The sequence below is a fragment of the Sciurus vulgaris genome (assembly GCF_902686455.1).
Source record: "Sciurus vulgaris genome assembly, chromosome: 16".
NCBI classification, from domain to species: domain Eukaryota; kingdom Metazoa; phylum Chordata; class Mammalia; order Rodentia; family Sciuridae; genus Sciurus; species Sciurus vulgaris.
The window spans coordinates 9,037,485-9,060,367 of NC_136477.1; the positions used below are offsets into that span (position 1 = coordinate 9,037,485).

The 22,883-nt window shown below is 38.1% G+C and overlaps 1 protein-coding gene across 1 annotated transcript; it reads right to left on the reverse strand.

Annotated features, from left to right (window-relative positions):
• Positions 1-1,838: 1,838 nt before the first annotated feature.
• LOC306646396 (uncharacterized protein) lies at positions 1,839-10,234 on the reverse strand (the record flags this gene model as incomplete). Its single annotated transcript, XM_079115041.1, is given in 4 exon segments — positions 1,839-2,123; positions 2,125-2,824; positions 7,301-7,436; positions 9,304-10,234. Coding segments are annotated over 4 exon segments (2,022 nt in total). The 3' UTR covers positions 1,839-1,868.
• Positions 10,235-22,883: the final 12,649 nt, after the last annotated feature.

A 22,883-nucleotide genomic window follows, 5' to 3' on the forward strand; every position in this document is an offset into this window, starting at 1 on the left:
CTCTTCCAACAATCCATATCCCTTGGTGTACAGGAAAGATAGCAGAAAAGAATGTTTCAGTTAAATCTGTGTTCCTGTAAGCATCAGTAGGGGGAGTGAAAATAATTCCTCCATATAAAAACCCTTTTTCTTTGATTTGATTGAAAAAATCATAAGGTGTCTGCTAAGGAAAGTTTAACGTGTAAGAGGACACATTCCAGGAAGCATCTCTCTATGGTGTGTCTCCCTTGAAGCAGTTTTGTAGATTTTATGAATCTTTTGGAACCTATAATGTTAAGAGATAGAGAGATCCTTGTTCATTTTTTCTTAATTTTACATTTTTCATATTTATTTTGTTAAATTTACAGATAAAGTGTTATGTATTTATTGTGTACAACATAATGTTTTGAAGTCCAAATTCACTGTGGAATGGTTAAAAAAAAAACATGCAATGTAGCATAACCTTACACAGTTAGCATTTTTGTGGTGAGAACATTTAAGGAGGCAGGTACTACAAAACAAAGTTTAGCTGTTGCTCAAAATGTTAAACACACAATTACCACAATATCCAGTGTTCCACTCCTAGACACATTAACCAAAGCATCAAGAGTAACACAGTCATGCCCTGCTAGACAACCACAAAACACACCTTCAGTCATTTCAAAGCTGTGCAGTCATCGCAGAGTCAACTACACTAAGGAGCCCAGCTAGGACACCAGGAGGTGCTGTAATGTTCCTGAAGCCTCAAATACAGTCTGCCCTTGCCTGGAGGGTTGTTAGGTGGCATATGACTGAGCACAAGCTAACTGATGTGTGTGCATATCCACACAGTAGGTGGGAGTCAGAGCTGACAGCCAGGATGATGAGCAAGTTCCCAAGCGCCATGGTCAGGTACATGGACAGGAACAGTCCAAAGAGAAGAGGACGCAGTTGTGGATCATCTGAGAGGCCCAGGAGCACAAATTCTGATATTCCAGTGTGGTTTGCTGACTCCATGTCACTGACTTTTCTGCTTAAGAAAGAGACACATGCTAAGTTCAAAACACAGCAAGCAGGTCACTCGGGAAATAATCACTTTACAATATCACACTTGGATGGATGACCTTCACTCTCCATGAGAGTTTCTCATGACACTGATTCACTGAGTCAAGTGGTAGTCTCTGTCCACTTTAAATGTGTATCACTGAAGAGTCTTTAAAAAAATTAACAATAAGTGAAGTGCTCATTTACCATCTTCCCCTGGGTCACCAACTTCTAATTACTGTTGTCAAAAAAAGCAGGATAAAAAAGGTAGGAGTCTGGACTCAAGTTTCAGGGTCCTGTTATACTCCATTCTAATCTAAGTTCACTTCATTTAGAAACTATGTGAAAGAGATAAAATATCTCAAAGAAATCTTTTCAGGATAAATAAAGTCACACAAGGCAAGTGTCAACCACAGTCATGAAATGGTAATTATTTTCCTTTGACTGTTGTATGGTTTCATTCCAGTTCCTTCAGGAAGAACAAGAGGTTAAGCATCTTAAAGTGAAGAAGCTTCACATTGAGAGGAAAATATTCCAGGGACTCATGTTAGTATTTACCGTGATAAGGGCTTTAAACATCAAGTTAGAATTCTCAAGACAAAACCTGATCCAGGTTAGAACCATCTGTAGATTAAGGACCCTATAGATTAAAGACTATCTTCAGGGAGAAACCTTAAGAAGGATGAACTGATGAAGTGGTTCAGGAGAAACAAGTGCAAATTCTTATAGAAGCAAAGTCAAACGTGATTCTGGAATAGAAATATGAAGAAGCATGTTTTCGGGGAAGAAAAAGGTCATGATAAGTACATTCTCAGCATTTGCCTCAGAAGTCCAAGCATCCACCTGCTTCTGAAGTCAGTGATCCCTCAAGGACCAGAGGCTACTCTGCTGAGGAGTCTCCCCAGGGCCCCCTTCACATCCTTGTTCCTCAGGCTGTAGATGAAGGGGTTCAGCATGGGGGTGACCACGGTGTACATCACTGAAATGACTGTGCTCTTCTTGGAAGAATGGGTCACAGCAGAACTGAGGTAAACCCCAAGTGCTGTTCCATAGAACAAGGAGACCATGCAGAGGTGAGACCCACAGGTGGAAAATGCTTTATACTTGCTCTTAATGGAGGATAGACATTCTCATTAGGGAGGAGATGATCTGAGAGTAAGAGAAGAGGATCCCAGTCACAAGAAAGACACAGAGTAGTGCGGTTGCTACCAGCAGGATGATGTTATTGATGAGGGTATCAGAGCTGGCCACCTTAAGGACCTGTGCTAATTCACAGAAGAAATGTGGGATTTTGGTGCCTATGGAGAAGTTCAGTCTCTTCATCAGTAGAATATGAATCAGGGAGCTGCAGAAGACAGTGAGCCATCTCATCAGAACCAGGAGGACACAGAAATGAGTGTTCATGATGAGCAAGTAGTTCAGGGGATGGAAGATGGCCACAAAGTGGTCATAGGCCATCACAGTCAATAGGAAATTATTCATCCCAGCAAAAATCATAAAAAAATACACCTGAGTGAGACAGTCTATGTAGGAGATGCCTTTGCTCTGTGCCTGGATGTTCACCAACATCTTTGGGACCTTGGTGGAGGTGAAACAGATGTCTACAAAGGAGATATTGGAAAGGAAGTAGTACATGGGGGTGTGGAGGTGGGAGTCAGAGCAGATGGTCAGGATGATGAGCAGGTTCCCAAGCACTGTGACCAGGTACAAGGACAGGAAGAGGCCAAATAGGATGGGCTGAAGGTCTGGGTCCTCTGAGAGACACAGGAGGAGGAATTGTGATAGGACTGTGCTGTTCCCTGCTTCCATAGATGTTGTTTCCCTTGAGAAATCAACAATAGTTCAAAAACAAACAAACAAGAGAATCCAACAAACCAAATGAAAACAATACAAATGGATCTCAAGCAGTCTTCCTTTCACTTTGAAGAGACGTTCCTTTTTCCATTGTGTATGCTCAGCACCGTAAAAGTGAGTTAACTGTAAATGGCTGGATTTGTTTCTGGGACCTCTGCCCTGATCCCTTGGTCTGGCTTCTATTTTTTTTATATCAGGAGCAGGCTATTTCTTTTAAATCACCAAGGCTTTGCAGTGTGTGTTGAAGTCAGGCGGTGCCCTCAGACCTCCAGCTCTGTACCTTTGCCCAAGGTTGCTTTGGTTTTTGTGGTTTTTAAGAAATTTTCAATATTTTCTACTTCATTGAAAAATGTAATCTGTATTTTGATGGGGAATTGCATTAAACATGCAAATCCCTTTATGTATTATGAACACTTAACAATATCAATTTTTCTGATTCATTAATACATAATGTTTTCATTTATTTTGTACTTCATGTTTTCATTCATGTTTTATGCTTTTAACACAGAGATCTTTCACCTTTCATAGAAATCATTCCTTATTATTTTATAGCTGTTGTAAATTAGTTTTTTTTTCTTGATTTTCTCTTCAGACACTGCACTGTTATTGTATATAAACACTAACTGTAGGTGAATATTAACCTTGTACCCTGTAACTTGACTGATTTTACCTATTAATTCTTTCAGTGGGTCCCCTGAGCTTTCTATACATAAAATCATGTCATCCCATTTTTTAAGATGCTGTTTGCTTTCTTACTATTGAGTTGTTTGATTTCCTCATATTTTCTCTCTTTATCTCTTATCTGATGTATGATCTGTATGATTTCCAAATATATTCTCCCATTATGGAGATTATGTCTTCACTCTGTGAGTTGATTCTTTTGCTCTTTGGAAATAATTCAGTTAATGTAAACTCATTTTACTATTTTTGCTTCTGCTGTCAAAATGATAGCTTATGTAAAATAATCATTGCTCCAATGCATCATGTAGCTTTTTCCTATGAATCCTTTTAGTTATTTAAGAGTTCATATGTCTTTCATTCATTTTAAAAATTTCTTCTGTATGTGTGTGTAGAATGTGACATAAGGATCTAGTTTACCTCTTCTGATAAGGAAATCCAATTTTCCTATCACAATGTGTTACTATCAAATTGTCAAAATCAATTAACCATAAATTGAACTGTAAATTTGAAAACTTATTTTTGCATTTTTATACATTTCCATTCTTCTCTGTGTCTTTTTTTTATGCTTCATTTTCTTACTGATGAATTTTGAGGCATAGAAAATTCTGATTTTGGTAAAGTCCAACATATCATTTTTTGCTTTATTGCTTATGTGTTTGGTGCCAGATGCAGAAATCCATTGCAGAATTCAAGATACTGAAGATATTTCTCTGTTTCCTTCTAAGAACTTTATGATTTCAACCATTACACTAAAACCAATGAACACTTTGAGTTAATTTTTGTATGTGTTGTACCTTTCAATAAGGTGTCCTCTAGCCCCCTTGAAGTGCAAGAGAAGTAAAGACTTTCCCCACAAACAGGAGTCAAGGAGTTCATCACCACCTGATGTCCTTGAATAAATGCTAAAGAGTTATTCAAGCTGACAGAAAGCATAATGAGTAAAACAAAAGCAACTGAAATTTTATAAATTCAACACTAAAATAGTCAAATTTAGAACATTCTAATACTGCCCACAGTGGTATTAAATCACACATACTTTTAGTATGAATTTTAAATGAAAAAAACTAAAATCTCCTAGTAACTACAATAATAGTTAAAGCAAATGAAATATAAAAAGACAACCTCTATTTATGAATATATCATAATGAACCTATCAGTGTGTATAATTATAATGCAATAATAAAAGAAAGCATAAATGTCAATGTAAAATATTCACAGGTATTTAATAGGATTGGAGAAAATCCAGTGAATTTTTATCTATTATCAAAGTTAAATTGGATTAGTCTAAGAGTAACTGGTATGAGGTTTTTCTATAATCCTCATGATAACTGCAAAGAAAAAACATGCACTGGACACAGGTAAAGTAAAGAGCAAGGAATGAGATTACAGCACACACACAAAAAAATCACTCAACCACACAGAAACCAGTAAGAGAGGAAAGAGGGGTCAACTGGTCTACAAAAATGTGAAAAAATTAACAAAATGCCTGTTAAACCATTATACATATCAATAAAAATATTGTAAGTAAATAGGTTAAATTCTCCAATATAATGATACACAGTAGCTTAGATTAAAAAGATTACACTGAGTGTATTTATTAAAAAAGACCCAATCATACACAGCCTGCAAGTGTCTCACTTCACCTGTAGGGACACACCTCACTGGAAGAAGAAGAACAGAGAAAGATACTCCATGGAAATGGAAACTGAAAGAGTACAGGAGTAGCAATACTCACATCGGGAAAAATAAACTTTATGTCCAAGCTGTTTAAAACAAAAGACAAACAGAACCTCACAGAAAAAAATGGTAGTCAATTCAACAAGAAGTTGCAATCATAAATATTTGTGTGTTCGATATTGATATCAGAAAATATTAATAGATCTGATGGGAGAGACATTTGAATACAATAGTAGGGGTCTTCAAAAACCGCTTCTAGCAATGAACAGCTCCTTCTGACTAAATTCAATAAGGAACCATGGGGCTTGGATGGCACACCAAGTCAAATAGACTGAACAGAAAATATAGAACATCCCGCCCGATAGCTGCACTGCCCACAGACTTCTTCCTCCATGACACATGGGATGCTAAAAAAAAAAAAAAAAAAAAAAAAAAGGTAATGTTTTAGGCCACAAAACAAGTTGTAAATTTTTTTTTTAATTTTAAAGTGCAAAATCAAATAAAGAAGTATCATGATGGTATAACATCATAACATAAAACTAGTGATCAATAACAGGACAAACAGGAATATTCAGAAATAAGCATGCTTCCAAACAACTAATGGATCAATGGACAAACTGAAAGGGCAATACAAATAAATTCTTGAGGGCCGGATGTGTAGCTCATTTGTAAAGTGATTGCTAAGCATGTATTTCTTCCTGGATTCAATCCCCAGCAGCACAGAAAGCATCTGCAAATAACTGACAATGAGAAAAAAAAAAAATACCACAACATACAGGATACAGCAAAAGCATTTCTAAGAGGAAGTTTGATACAAAGTAATATCTGCATCAAAAAGAATGAGATATCACATAAACAATCTAATATTAAAAAATGGGTGACTAAAAAATCATTCCAAAAGTTATGGTCAAAAATAGTAGAAGGAAGGAAATGAAGATGAGAACAGTAATAAATGAAGTAGATATGAGAGAAACAGGTCAGTGAAGCTGGGAGATGGTCTTTTGAGGAGCAAAACAAGAATCAACACATTAGGACAAATGTGAGATGACTCAAATAATGAAGAGAGAAATGAAAAAGGAGCCATTGCACCCAATGCCACTGAAATACAGATCAGAGTGGACCTCCGTGAGTCGTCATATACCATGGAATTGGGTAATTCGAAGGAAAGAGATATGTTCCTTTTCAGACGCAGCCTACCAAGAATGAATCATGAAGAAATAGAAAATCTGAATGGTCCAATATGAATAAGAATATGATATTAATAAAATTGTAAAACGCTCTCCACCAAAGAACAGGGGCTGTGACAGCTTCACTGATCAATTCTACTAAGCATTTAAAGAACGAATGCCAGTGGAGTAGAGCAGCAGGTAGGGAGGCAAAGTAGAGGAATGAGACTCTGTAGCAGCTGTTCTCACAGAAGCAGAGGATAGAATAGTGATTACCAGAATCTGGAAAGAGTAGTGGAGAGGGGGATATGGGTGGAAGTTGGTCCAAGGGCACACGTGGTACAATTAGAGAAGAAGAGTAAATTCTGAGAATTTATTGAACACTGTAGAGACTACAGTTAACAATCATGTGTTCAAAATAACTAAAAGTGAAGACCTTGTTCTCACCATTAAGAAATTTATAGATCTTGAGGCAATGGGTTATTAGTAAGTTTATTATTATTATTTTCTTTTTTTATTTATGGTACTGGGGATTGAACTTGGGGGTACTTCACCACTGAGCCACACCCCCAGCCCTACTTTGTATTTTATTTAGAGACAGGGCCTCACTGAATTGCTAAGTCCCTCGCCACTGCCGAGTCTGACTTGGAAATCGCCATCCTCCTGCCTCAGCCTCCTGAGCCACTGGAATTACAGGTGTGCACCACCACACCCAGCTAGTAAGTTTATTTGATCATTCTGCTATATGTGTGTGTGTGCGTGTGTCTGAAAATATCACATTGTGCTCCACATACATGTAAAATTGTTCAGTATCAAAAAACTTTTTATCTGGACAAAAAATTCAAATACACATTCCTCAAAAGAAGGCACACAGCAGGAGGGGACAGAGAAAACGTCCTGGGAGTTGAAATGAAACAAACCAGACTTCATGCTTTGTCAAGGTGTCAAGATGAACTCCACTATTATAGGTAACTGTGATGGTATAATAGAGAAGACACAGAAATGGAAAACGGGTATGACAAGGACAGCTGGTGCTGGTGAGGATCTGCTGGGAACCTTTGGCGGAAATGTAAATTCAGACAGTCATCACAAAATTCAGTGTGGAACTTCATCAAAACATTGAAAATAGAAATACCAAAATCATTCCCTTGATTTTCCCTTTCCCAATCCCTTATTCCTACTCCTCAAATAGCTTTCTTGACTCTGTTGATCTTTCCTCTATTTTGATAAAATCCCCACCCCTGCCTTTTTTAAAGAAAATAACAAGTACTGGCAAAAGAAGATGTTATGACCTGAGACCTTGTGGTGAATGTAAAATACATCAGCCACTCTTAAAAACATTTTGTTGATTTCTCAAAAATGTGACCATGTAATTATCACATGATTCTGTATTCTCACTCCTAGGAATATTCCCCAAAGGATTGAAAAATGCTTAAACAAATAAATGCACATGCAGACCAATAGTCACATTACTTAAAATACCCAAAAGATGGTCATAACCCAAATGGACATCAGTGGATGAATGGATGAACAACTTCTGTGTATACGTACAGTAGATATTACTCAGCCACAAGAAGGAAAGGATTGAATTAACATTAACAGTGAAAGAATCCAAAAGAAGAAAGGACAGAATGAGGGAGAGAAGACAGAAAACAAGAAAGAAGAAAAGAAGAAAGAAAGAAAGAAAACATCAGAAGTCACAATGGACATACCCACATCTGAGACTTCCTCTTGGCTATCACCATAAATCCAATGGCCAAACCACTGTCAAGGTATATTCCAGCTGTTTTGCTGAAATACCAGTCAATATTCTTATGAAATATAAGGACACTGCAAGCTTAGAATCAATCTTAATCTCACAGTCTCTCCTACTCAAAAATGGGATGAATGAGAGAAAATATCTCAAAGAAATGTTTTGAACATTAAATCAAGTTGCATGTCTAAAAGCAGCAAGCATGGTTTTCATATGGTAACCAATCTGCCTTCACACTGGTTTAATTTTATTCCATTTCTACCAAGGAAAACAAGAACACAATCAAGTTAAGGTGAATCATTAACATTCAAGAGGATCATTTTTAAGCTGTATTTTATTTTTAAAAAATATTTTTAGTTGTAGATGGACTCAGTATCTTTTTTTTTTTTTTAATGTAGTTCTGAGGATCAAATCCAGTGCCTCACACATGGGAGTCAAGTGTTCTACCATTGAGCTACAATCCCAGCCCAAGCTGTACTTTATTTTTAATAGACACTTAATTGTGCATAATTATGTGCTAAATGTGATGGATGTTTTGATACAAGTACACATTGCAGAAACATCACATCAGGGTGATTAGCCTATACATCACCTCAAATATCCATTATTTCTTTGTGGTTAGATCATTTAAACTCATTGAGAGGATAATTTTGAGGAAACCATGTCAGTCTTGATATATTTTAAGTGTTTTAAACATCAAGTTAGAGATTAGAGCTGAGGCACACACTTGTAATCCCAACTACTCTAGGGGCTGAGCCAGGAGGATTGTATGTTTGAGGCTAACTATGACAACTTAGCAAGACCCTGCTTCAAAAGAGTCAAAAAGTGGGCTCAGGATATGGCTCAGTCATAGAAAAACCCTGAGTTCAATCCCTAATACTGAAAAAAAAATTAGAAATATGAGGGATACCCATAAGAAAACTGAGCAAAAAATGGAACTTTAAGGACCATGTATACAGAAGAAATATTTAAAAGTAATTTCTAAGGGAGTAGTTGAAGAGAACAAATAAAATATCATACACACAAAAGTCTTTACAACTTTTGGGGACTAGAATAATCAAGTCTATATTTTAGGGAGGACACTGAAATTCATGTCATTTGACATAGGGGCACACAACATCTCCTTAGTTCTGAGGATCTAAGTTCTGAGGTCAGTGATTCATCAAGGACAAGAGGCTGCTCTGCTGAGGAGTCTCCCCAGGGTCCCCTTCACATCCTTGTTCCTCAGGCTATAGATGAAGGGGTTCAGCATGGGGGTGACCACAGTGTACATCACTGAGGCAATGGAGCTACTCTGGGAAGAATGGGTCACAGAAGAACCGAGGTAAACCCCAAGTCCTGTTCCATAGAACAAGGAGACCACACAGAGGTGGGACCCACAGGTGGAAAACACTTTATACTTGCTCTCAATGGAAGACATCCTCATTAATGAGGAGACAATCTGAGAGTAAGAGAAGAGGATCCCTGTCATAGGAATCACACAAAGCAGGGCAGTCGCCACATAGGTAAAGATATTATTGGCAAGGGCATCAGAGCCAGCCACCTTGAGAAGCTGAGCCAGTTCACAGAAGAAATGTGGGATTTCAGTGCCTGAGGAGAAGGTCAGTCGATTCAACAGTAGAATATGAATCAGGGAGATCCAGAACATGATGAGCCAGCACATCAGAACCAGGAGGACACAGAGCCGGGGATTCATGATGACTGTGTAGTTCAGGGGGTGACAGATGGCCACAAAGCGGTCAAAGGCCATTGTGGTGAGTAGAAAATTATCCACTCCAAGAAACATAAGGAAAAAATACACTTGAGAGAGGCATTCTAAGTAGGAGATGTCTTTGCTTCGTGAATAGAGGTTCACCAGCATCTTGGGGATGGTGGTAGAAGTGAAACAGATGTCTACAAAGGACAGGTTGGAGAGGAAGAAGTACATGGGGGTGTGGAGGTGGGAGTCAGAGCTGACCGCCAGGAGAATGAGTAGGTTCCCAAGCACGGTGACCAGGTACATGGACAGGAACAGTCCAAAGAGAACAGGCTGTAATTCAGGGTCTTCTGACAGCCCCAGGAGGAGGAATTGTGATAGGACAGTGTGGTTCTCTTCTTCCATGAAGCTGGTATGTCTTCTGAAGTAAAAGACAAAAGCAACATTTAAACACCAGGCAAGTGGCACCTCAAGGAGTTACCACTCTACTAGGTTACCCTTGGACAGATGTCCTTCACACTGCTGAGTCCTACCCATGCCTGCAATTCACTCAGAGAAGTGGCATCCATTTCCATGTTGAATAAATGTAATTATTCTTGCATTCCTCAATTTAGCAAAGATCTCTTTCTTCATCAATGCTCTAGTTTTAGTTCTCTTATTTGAATTAATCAATGGAAATAATTCGTCCCTAGGTAAGAACCATCCAATATATGTGAGGACATTTCATACCATTAGCTTGATTATCCCCATACTAGCTTATTGTATTAGCCCTACAGTAATGATTGAACACGGATTTTCAGATTAACTTGTATTCTGTGGCTTGATACTTGTGAGAACTGTGAATTAGTTTTCAGTGCCTTATTCATCTTTTTCAAAAATATCATTATAATTACTTTCTTAATGTGAAATTTCAAAAATGCCTTTTTGCATGGTATTATTTCAATAAGCTTAGTTTTGATTTTTATAATAATAATTATTATTATATAATAATTACAGATTATAAATAAAATTCTCCCCTTAGATAGCTCCCCACAAAGTACAGAATAGAGCTGTGATTTGGAAATTGGCTCCTTTATTTTTATTTTTTTATTATTATTTATTTTTTACCAGAAATTTAACCCAAGAGTGCTTAACAACTGAGTTACATAAACAGCCTTTTTTAAATTTTTAATTTTGAGACAGGGTATCTCTAAATTTCTGAGGCAGATTTGAACCTGTGATGCTTCTGCTTCAGCCCCTGAGCTGCTGGGATTATAGGTGGGTCCCACCTGATGTGGCCAAAATTGGCTTCTTCAATCAGACATCTAGAAATAGAGTTGTGATTCGCCTGCTTATAATCTGTGTGACCTTGAGAAAGTTATTTAAGCTCTCTTAGTTGAAATTAACTCACCTCTCCAGTAGGGATTGAAAATGTTCCCTCAATGGTATAGTTGAAGAGGGAATTTCAATGAGTTGAGGATTGTAACTTTTCTGCTACAGTTCCTGGGGCATACAAAGGGCATTCCATAAATGTGAGCTTTCACTTTACACATCACAATAAGTGTGTCTGCATTACTATCAATAAATATCCTTCCTAACTTGTGGCAGCCCTCAAAGCCAGAGTTGTGATCACTACAAATATAACAGGTTTCTTACCTCTTTTGAGCTCCACAGAGCATTTCTAGTTAATGAAGATCCTGTGACTCCTTGCTCCAGACAATGATGCCTGCATGGTGAATTCTTCCAAGAAGAGGAAAAACACGGGGACTACACAGATAAGTGGAGAAAACAAAGGCACATCCATTAGAATGCAAGCAAGGAGTGTGTGACTCTGTGTGCTCCTGTGTCCACACGATTTTGAGTGGTATGTATTGTGCTAAAATGTGCAATTAATTGCCAAAATATATTTGATGACCTAGATTTCAATTATTCAAGGTTTCTCCATCCCAAACCATCTAAAGACACATGCAAGTCTTGAAATTGATTACTTTTACCTGATTAAAAAGGGCTAGTGTATTAATCCATGCCAAACAGGAATTAATTAAAGACAGCAGAAGAGCAGAGAGGACCAATGATTTTCTGTTCTAAATGCATGGAAAGTGGATAGAAGAGGCCTGTTTGCAATAGAAATGTGTGGACTCAGAGAGGAAGTAAGGAAAGAAGGCACATTCTAGGCTGAGAGAGCAGAGTGTGCAGCTGCCCATCAGCTGGTGGGCTGTGGTGGGAGGGATTAGAGACCTGTGTGATGGACAGTAGGGGTTAGGATCAGGAGAAAGGAGGGTGACCCACGGCAGACCCTTGTGTTCTTGCTGATGTCACTTTGAACCTGGTAAATTCATGCTCATTTGTGACCCTGAAGTTGTGACAGCTTTTCTCACCATTTGCCTTTCCAAGTACTCCAAGGTGCCTGACAGGCAAGTTTGCACCAATACAAATATTGGATGCATAATAACCACAGGACTGAGCTCTCAGCCTCGTCATAAAGGACTTTTCTAATTTCACATTTCTAAGCATAAATTTCAAATCAGAGTACAAAAATTAAATAGGATGCATTCCTACCTATTTTACATGTTGAGGATGTGGTTCAATGGGAGGGCAGATGTTCCTAGCATGCTCAAAGTCCTGGGCTCAATTTATAGCCTTACTACAAAATAAAACAGAACCAGACATGATGAGCAATTCATCGCAGCTCTGGAAATGAAAGCCAGCTTAACATGATGATGCTTGTCAACATAACTGTTCACCACAATAGGTCAGTGGAGATAAACAATAACCATAATCACCGTAGAGACCTGTATTAGAGAAACTGTAACAGCAGTTACTGTGGTCAACAGCAAGGACCAGAAGATGTGGATCACAATGGAAAACAAGGACAATTTCCAAAACCAATAAAGAAGAGTTGTTTTCAAACCACAGCCAACAGGAGATGTTACATTAAAGCACTAGAGTATTTGTAGATGAATTCTTGCAAATGCCAACGAAATCTGCTTCCACTTCAATCATTTAACACTTTCTTGAATATTTTAAGGGACTGGTAATAGGAGAAAAGCAATTGGACTGAATGTTGAATAATTACCAGAAATAATTATGTCATTTGCAGGAGAATGGATGGTATTGGCGAGCATCATGTTAAGCAAAGGAAGCCCAACTCAGAAACCCAAGGGTCATGTATTTTCTTTCATATGTGAAAGCCAAAGAGAACAATGGGGAAAAGATCTCATGAAAACAGAGGTGAAAATAGTAAGGTAAATGAAGGCATCAAGGGGGAGGGAGGAGGAGTGGAAAAGGGAGGAATGAAACTGATCATATTGATTTGTGAGCATGTGTAGAAATCTATTATCCTATTAACGTATGATTACATGAGTGGTATGAATCTACATCGTGCCCAACCATAGAAATGAAGAGATGTATCCCATTTGTGTACAATGAATCAAAATGCAGTCTGTAAAAATAAAAACAAAATTTAAAAACCTTACTAATTTTATAATTTTTCTGCACCAATAACATTTTTGAAAAGACATAATTATTGATAGATGCCATTGGGGACATTAGAGTGAGATGATTCCTACAAAAATATTGACCTGATTAGTACTTTAAGTAAGTCAAATCTGAGGTTAAAAGTAGTTAGGGTGTATAATAGAAACACAAATGGAAATTTGTGACAAAGTTAACACTATCTCATGTACAACAGACATTTGTTGAGTACTTATTGAATAAATTTGGTGTAGGAAATATATCAGGAGCCTAGAGCTTATAGGAACAAGTGGGGAAGAGTTGGAGACTCTCCAGGAAATAACTCTTATTGGAGAGAAGCTCTAGCTTCCAAAGTGTGAGAGAAGGAGTTAGAACAAGACCTGGTAATGCTGTTCTCAGTGGGCACTGGGTTTCTTCAAAGGACAGGGTTCCCCCTTCACAGACTGAAGAAATAAGTGACCTTCCCAGTATTATTACTCTAGAGAAAGACAGTACCCATGTTCTTTTCTCTTTCCCTCTGGCTCCACCAGCTTCACGGGTGACACTGACTCTCTCTGATGACTGACACAGAAGCTTTCTCTTCTCCAGAATCTGCCCATGGGAAGTCCACTTGGGTTCCTGGAGGCTAGGTCAGAAAAATACAGGTGAGGTCCACAGGGGATAGTCTAAAACTTCTAGCATCTCAATTGGTGAATTCTCGAGGTGCTCATTAGATAAATTGTCATCTATTCTTTCCATTCTACCAAAAATTCAGCTTCCATAATGTAGAAAGGATATAGCATTATGGAAAATTTTCAGTCATTTTTGTGTCTATGTAGTTATTGGTGGGGCATGATGAATTTAGTTCCTCCAAGGAGAAATACATTTTTCTTTGGCTTGATTTCAAAGTCATCAGGTGTCACCTAAGGAAAGATTAATTTCCGCAAGGAACACATTCCGGGAGCATCTCTCTGTGATCTTGTCCTTGAAGATCCTTTGCAGATGTCATGTTCGCTTGGTGTCCATAATGTTATAGAAGAGAAGCCCTTTCTTTCTAAAAAAATTTCCTACTTGTTTTTCCTACTTTGTATTCTTTTCAAGAAATTGGCAGATAGAATCGTGTGTATTTATGATGTGCAACATGTTTTGAAGCACATATCCACTGCGGAATGTTTGGATTTAATCACCTACCTTAAACATATGTCATTTTTGTGACAAGGACACTTATATCTGGTCTTTCAAAAATACAATATATCATCACTAACTGCAGTCACCAGTCTATAGATTATATTTCTTGAATGACCTCTATGTAATTAAATGGAATTTTACATCCTCTGACCAAAATTTCCCCAATCCCTCCCTCAATTATCCCAGATGGTTTCACAACTAATGTGCTCTTCATTTTTGTGAGATCAACATTTTTACATTGCACATATGTGGGAAATCATGTGGTATTCATTTTCTTGCCTGGTTTATTTCACTTAATCTCACATCCTTCAGGTTCATCTGTGTTGTAATAAATGACAGGGTTTCCTTTGTCATGCCTGGATAGCATTCCATGTGTGTGTGTGTACACCACATTTTCTTTATTCATCCACTGATGTTCACATAGGTTGCCTCCAAGTATTGGCTCCTGTGAATGATGCTGCAGTAAACAGGGAGTTCAAATATCTTTCTACATGCAGATCTCATTTCTTCTGTCTGGATACTACTTAGTCCTTGGGTTGCAGGATCATGTGAAGTTCTATTTGTACTTTTTGAATGAACCTCCATATTGGTTTCCGTACCACACTCACTGACATCTCAGGGCTGCACTAATGCACATCCCCATTAGCAGTGTGCAAGGGCTCCCTTTCCTCCACCACCTTACCACATTTGTCCTTTTTCATAACAGTCATTGTGACTAGAGAATGTGATAGCTTGTGATGGTCTTAATGATCATTTCCCTAATAATTACTTTTGGGACCTGTTGGGCATCTGTAGATCTTCTTTTGAGAAATGTCAATGCAGGTTTTTCCCCCAGTTTTTAATCATATGATCTGTTTTCTTACTGTTGAGTTTTTTTAACTTCCTCATATATTTGGCATTTTAACCCTCATCAGATGTATAATTTACATATATTTTATCCTGTTCTGTAGTTTTCTCTTCACTGTTTGGAGTATTTCCTTCATAGGTTGGAAATGTTTTAGCATCATATGATCTACTTCTGCTGTTGTTACTAATGCTTTTGAGATCATACCCAAAAATATCTCTTCCCAGAACCACATTATGGAGTTTTGATATTATATTTCATTGTGTATTCATTTTAGGGAGATTGTGGTGTGCCATGCAAGATAAGGGTCCAATTTAATTCTCCAGGTTTCTCAACACCATTTCTTGAAAAGATCCTGTATTTTCCATTGTGTGTTCTTGGTGCCATCATCAAAATTTGGTTGGCTGCAGGTGTCCATCAACAGATGAATTGATAAAGAAAATGTGGGTACCTGCACAGTGGAGCTTCACTCAGCCATAGGGAAGAATGACATTATGTCCTTTCCAGGAAAACAGATGGAACTAGAGACCATTATGTTCATTGAAATAAGTCAAACTCAGAGGGTCAAGGGTCACAGTGTTTTCCCCACATGTGAAAGGTAGAGAGGGAAAAAGGAAAAGCGAGGAGAGACAGATCTCATGCAAGTCAAAGGGAGATTCATAGAGGAAAGGTATCTGGGGGGAGGGAGGGGAAGTGCTGGGGAGTGACACTCGCCAATCATGTTGCTACAGTGTGCATCTGAGAATGTGTAACAACAGATCCAATTATATGTGCAACTGTAATGCGCCAATAAAAATTGTGGGGAAAAATGTTTTTGAAACCCAGTTGGCTGGAGATGAAGTTTTGTTTCAGGGATCTCTGTTCTGCTCTTTGATCTTACTTTTTTTTTTTTTGCCAGTACCACACAGTTTTGGTTATCATGCCTCTGGAGTATGGTTTGTAGTCAGGTCAGGGGCTGCCTGCTGCTTTGCTCTTTTTGCTCAGGATTGGTGTTGACCTTGAGGTCTTTTGTGGTTCCACAAAAACTATGGTATTTTTTTTCCTATTTCTGAAAAATATCTCTGGTATTTTTTTTCAGAAGTGCGTTGAGTGTGCAAATTGCTTCAGTAGTGTGGACATTATACATTGGTAATCTTCTAATCCATGAGTGTGGGTTATTTTTCCATTGTGTGTGTGTGTATGTGTGTGTGTGTGTGTGTGTGTGTGTGTGTGTGTGTGTGTTTGTGTGTGTGTGTGTCTTTTCAGTCACTTCCATCCATGTTTGGTAGTTTCCTATGTAGAGAACTTTCACCACCTTGGTTAAATTTATTCTGGAGTGTTTAATTTTTATATCTATTCTAAAAGGGATTGTTTTCTTGATTTCAGAGACTTTGCTATAAGTGGGTAGAAATGCTTCTGATTTTGTGTCTTCATTTTGTATTCGGCAGCTTTATTAACTTTATGTATTGGTCCTAACAGTTTTTTTTTTTTTTTTCATGGAGTGATTAGGGTTCTTACATGTCAAATTATGTCATCCTCAAACAGGGGCAGCTGATCCCTGCTGTGTAACATGGATTCCTTCCATTGCATTCTTTTGTGTGACTGCCCTGGCTGGGACTTCAGGTAGTCTGTTAAGCAGAAGTGGAGTGATTGTGTATCTCTGTCTTCTTCCATATCTCAGAAGAAAAGCTCTTCATTTATCCCCATTGACTGTGATGATAGCTCTGCGTTGTCACATGTGGACTTTACTGTGTTCAGATTTTTCTTTCTATGCTAAGTTTGTGGACAGTTTGTATCAAAAAAAGTCACATTTTGTCAAATGCTTTTTACTTTATCTGTTGAAATGATCATATGACTTTTTTGTCCTTCATTCTGTTAATGTATTTTTCACATACTTTTTTATTTGTTGTTCCCTTATGTAGGTGGGCATTTCTGAAAATCAACTGCAAACACACATTCAAAAGTTTAATGAATGACCTTTGTCCTAGAGATTATACATCTAGGACTGTATCATAAAAAAAAAGATGTTAGCAAATTTTAGCCACAATTTTATGTAGATAAACCACAACACACACACACACACACACACACACACACACACAACTGACCCTCTGTGTTGTAGATTCCACATCCATGTTCAATGAACTGTAGATCAAAAATATTTGAAACCATTTGCAATTCAATTACACTTACCATGTATGGGCTTCTTCTTGCCATTATTCCCAAACATCACAGCATGATACTTATTTACACACATTTGCATTGTTCTAGGTATTAGAAATAACTTAGTGGTTATTTAAAGCATAGGAAGGATGCACTGTGCAAAAACTCTACAATTTTATATCAGGGACTTGGACATCCAAGAATTTAGGCCTGGGTGGGGGCTGTGAAGTCATCCCTATAGATCAAAATACCAAGGGATGAAGGTATCTATCACCCCCAAACTCCCCTGTTTCAATTTGCATTAATATGCACTCCCATTTAGTCATGAACAACTTATCTACTCTACTATAATTTGCCTTTTCTTGATATCATATAAATATGTAATATGTTGAATCATGCAACAGTGGTCTTTTGCATGTGAATTCTTTCATTTAATATAACATGGAACATGTATCAGCATTTTTGTCCTCTTAATAGATGTAAAGTATTTTGTTGTGTGAATATCCCAAATTTTGTTTGTCTATGTACTAATCGGTGGGCATATGCATATTTCCAGTTCGTGATTATTATAAGTAGTTATGTGATGAACAATTGTTCACACATCTTTGTGTTATGTGCTTTCATTTCTCTTGGGTAAATGTCTTAATATTATTGGGTCATATGGTTAATTTATGTTTAATTTTTAAGAGAGTATAAATCTATTTTAAATTTATTTGTGACACTTTTCTTTCCTGTGAGCTACGAGTAACATTTCCAGTTTTTCCTCATCTTTACCAACACTTGGTACTCAGAAAAACTTCCATGGGAGTATATGCTTGAAGATTGATTAACAATAATGAGTAGGAATTTAGATGGAAAACAGGTTTTGGTGGCATGTGATGGACATCTGAGAGTGATACATGCTAGGGAGATAGAGGAACCCATCTTGAGTGTAGGTGAGTATGAGAACCTAAGATCCGAGGGGGAAGAAGGGGAGGAGGGGAGTGCCCAGGCTGGGCTATTTCCAAGGTACACTTGGGAGGCTTGTTGCCAGCAGACTATAGATACAAAAAGAGAGGAGGCAGCTGCTCCAGGACCTTGGGTGTGAAGAAGAGATTGCACCCCTTTGAGGCGAGGAGGGCCGTGGGAGGAGCCAGTGGGAGGGAAAGAAGGCATCAGAAGTTCAGGTGTGAAATGTCCAAATTGAGATAACAGAGTGGAAAAATATGAAACACAATATCAAATTAATAGTGTTAAAAAATAAAACAGGTGTAACTGAGGCTGCAGAGAGTGTGAAGGGGTTACTTTCAGTGGGTACAGAGTTTCAGCTTGGGATAATGAAAAAGTTTTGGCAATGCATGCTGGTGATGGCTGCACAAAAGTGTGATAGTGCTCAACACCATGGAAGTGTACGCACAAACATGGTCAATATTACACTGTGTACGAATGTGTCACAAGGAATACCACCTCATGTAAAATTATGATGCACTCGATTTAAGCAATAATAGAAGTGAGGCCAGTCGATTAGAGGAAGGAAATCAGGGAGAGAAAGGGGAGGCTTTGAGAAAAGAGATTGATAAATTGTGTGCATGTACAAATATGTCACAGGGAATCCCACTATTATGTATACTATATGAATGAAAATCAGAAAACGGTTAAAACTATAAATTTGTTACATTTATTTTATCACAGTAAAACAAACAGATTTAAGTTTGATATTTCAGTGGAGTCTGGAGTTTGGGAAAGAAGTCTGTGCTGGAGACAGAAATTGAAGAGAGCAGAGCACAGTCACTTGGGATAATCTAAGTCAGCTGAGAATCATTAATGCAGAACAATTCCATGGGTGACCGAGCTGATGGCACTGGCTTTCAAGAGATGGCTAAAATAGAAAAGGCAATATGTTAGGGAAGATAAAAGTCATGTTAATCATGAAACATTTGAGTTGAGCTAACAGAACACCCCAATGGTACTATGATCTTGGAAGTCAAATGTATTCATTTGATCTTTATTGCTTTGCATTGATGGGAGAAAAAAATTCACTTAGTTGTACACAGAGTAAGGAAAATTCCTGTTTAGGTCAGAGTTGGCAGTTAGAAAGATGAGAAGTTGAAACCTACCCAGCAACCTGCTACTGTCATATATAGGACGCATGAAGCTCACTGACTTGCATGGCTCTCATTGAAATCCCCAATGCTGTCCATGGATTCGGCGCCCACTCAACACAACAGTGAGCACATTTTCAATTCAATAACTGTGTGTGTAATTATTTTGTTAGTGATTACCTCTTAAATATCTCTTCCTGAGCTTTTTATTGCATCCCTTTTTGGGAAAAGTTTGAAATATCAAAATCAAGATAAACAAGTAGACAAATATTACATGATTCTACTCCTAGGAAGTACCTAGAATACTAAAATTCATAGAGATAGAAAGTGAAATGTTAGTTTCCAGCGTGAAAGAAGGGTTACTTTCAATTGGTGCAGAGTGTTTGTATGATGAAGAGTTTGGGAGATAGATAGTTGTAAAATGGAGTGAATGTACATAGTGCCACAGAACTGCACACACAGAAACCTGGTTGATAGCAGGCGTGCTGGTGTACACCTCTAATCCCAGCTACTGTGGAGGCTGATGCAGGAGGATTGCTTGAATCCTAGAGTTTCAGAGCATCTTGGGAAATATGGTGAGATCCACTCTAAATAAAAATGGTTAAAATTATACACTGAATATTACAATAAGCAAACTGAGATGGTGGTTGGACATCCCAGTGGAGCCTGGTGCTTTGAGAGTAGTCTGTAATGCAGACAGATATCAAGAAGTGTAGGCCATAGACACCTAGGGCAGAATCCATGGGTGACAGAACTATCAAGTTAACATTCAAAGATACAGCTATAATAGCAAAGGTCATATCAGGGGGATGTTAAAACATCAGGTTGTTCATGGAACATTTGGGTTGAGTGCTTACAGAGCACCTGTTAGAGGTCAATTGTACAGATTTGGCCTTCATTGGTCTCTACGAGTGGCTGTAAAACTCTATTAATTGTATACAGAGAAAGAGAATTTACCTGCTTGAGAGTGGGAGTTGGAAAGGCAAGATGATCCTGCCCTGAGTCCTACCCGTGTCTCTGCTGTGCTCATTCCAGGGACCCCATAATGCTCTTTGACTTACATGACTCTCAAAGAAAGCCCCAAAGACCACATTAGTCTCCATACACATCCACAGAGCAGTGAGCATCACTTAACTGACATTCTTATTTATATAATATTCTGTTAGTGATGGCCTCTTAAAAATCTCCTCCTGGGCTTTCCATCCCATCCCTTCTTCCTTATCAGGAACTTCACCATCACCTGTATTCCAGTGTCTGCATGTAGTGAAATTAAATGTAATTAAGGAATTTCTGATGGAATCAGTGATTCCCACCTATCTTAATAAAAATGAAACTCACTCATACTCTATACTTCCCTTTGGTACATGCTCTCTGTATTGGGAGTTTTCTGTCTCTTCCTGATAATTCCATTTGTCTGTGCTCACTCTCTCCTCACCTAACTCAGAGCAGATCTTTTCATTTCTACCACAGTAGTTTGCCCTGAGGTTTGTAGTGAAGAAGGGCATTTCCTGTCTTCTAACTGTTTGATGATTTGGTAGCAAAGTCACTGAGCATTCAAGTGGGTAGTGATGACTTCATTTCAATACAGCAGAATTCTCAGATTCAAGTCTACTGGGAGTCCTTGGAGCACTAACACATCCCTCAGGGAGAAACACCTATCTTTGGAATTAAACTCTGTGAAGAGAAGAAAACAGTCAGAGTGGTATCTTAATGGGTCCCAGGAGACATTTTGAGGACAGATAAAGGAACTCTTTTCAAATCCCCAGGAGAATGATCTCATTAACTGCAAGCTGTTGAACATACCTGATAAAGGAGGGATAATTGGAGAAATAAACTCACCTACAACAGCTATCTTTAGGGAGAAGGAATTGGCAGGAAGTTTCTCTTTCTACCCTGTGGGAGCATAATTGTGTAAAGACTAGAAAGATGTCAGAAGAGTTCTTTGAATGAGGTGCTCTAAGAATTTAGTCTCCAAGATCCTAAAAAGCTTCCAGAATCCCAGGGCAGAGTCTCTTTGAACCCTAGCAGGAGAACTGGGAATTCCCTGAATGGAAGGTCTCCCTGTGCCTCCTGCGGGGTCAGCAGGGCCTTCCATGATGTCATCTGGAACAGTGCCACACCTGACAAGGACTGGGATTGGGAAATAGCAGAAGCCAACAGTGCAGGACAACTTTTACTAGACTCAAGCTCTGGAGGTACAGAGAACAATGGTTCTCAAAGCATTGTCACCTGATGAGCAGGGTCAGGGTCACCTGGGGGCTCGTTAGATGTGCATATTCTTGGCCTCCAACCCATCAATGCAATCAGAAGCTCCAGGGTCAGGGCAGCTCTTTGTGTCTAATAAACCCTCTAGGTAAATCTTATTTCTACATGGCAAAAGTTTCAGAACAACTACCTCGAGGATTTGTTAAAATGGATGAGGTAAGACCCACACAATGCTGTGTCCTCAGAGAAGCTCTGACTTCCAAAAGTTCATCTGCACGTCTACAAGATATATTATGCAATCATCTTTGACTTCATGAAGTTTATATCTCCGCTTCCTTTTTATCTTATGCATTTATTTGAAGGGTTTTTGGCAATAATTCTTTGCATGTTTATGAACTATAATTTCATAATGCTTCATGTTCAATCAAATACATTTTTAAAATCAACATTGAATATAATTTTTGTTTGAGAATGTGTATGCTTCCTCTAACACACACACACAAACACACACACACACACATTATTTGTTGCTTTAAAATTATCAAATGCATTTTCATTTCTAATGATCTGAGTTAGATTTAGTGATGTGTTAAATAATGCAACTATTTGTTCTGAAACTAAAGCACATTTAAATCCCTTGGAGAATCATTATTGACCTGTGTTGTTTTCTTCTCAACCTACTGACCAAGGTGACCTAAACTTTCTCCTAGCTTGAATGAGCTTTATTTTTAACCATATGTCTCACTCTACTGTTGTTCTTTGAAATAACCAAGTTGTTGTGTTTCATGTTAATTATCTTCTATGTCTTTTTAAAGCATATCAGCATTAAATGAAATGCTTTAATTCCATTGGGACTTTCTGGGGTGGGTGCATTTAACATTGTCCTGTCTCCTCTCTGCTACTTAGGATCATGGTGAGTTTCCCTGCTCATTTCCACAGCTACCACAAGTAGCAGGTACCTGCGCCTCTCTCACTATGACTTCTCTTCATTTCTTTGTTTTTACTCTTTATCAGCCAGAGAATTAGACAATAGGTGTGTTGGAATTTTTTGCAATATAAAAGTAAATTGGTTGAGAAAATAACAAATAGGGCTCCTTATGGGATAAAGTGTTTCAGGTTTAGTAAAATGAGTTTTTTATTCTACATCATCTTTATAGATCAC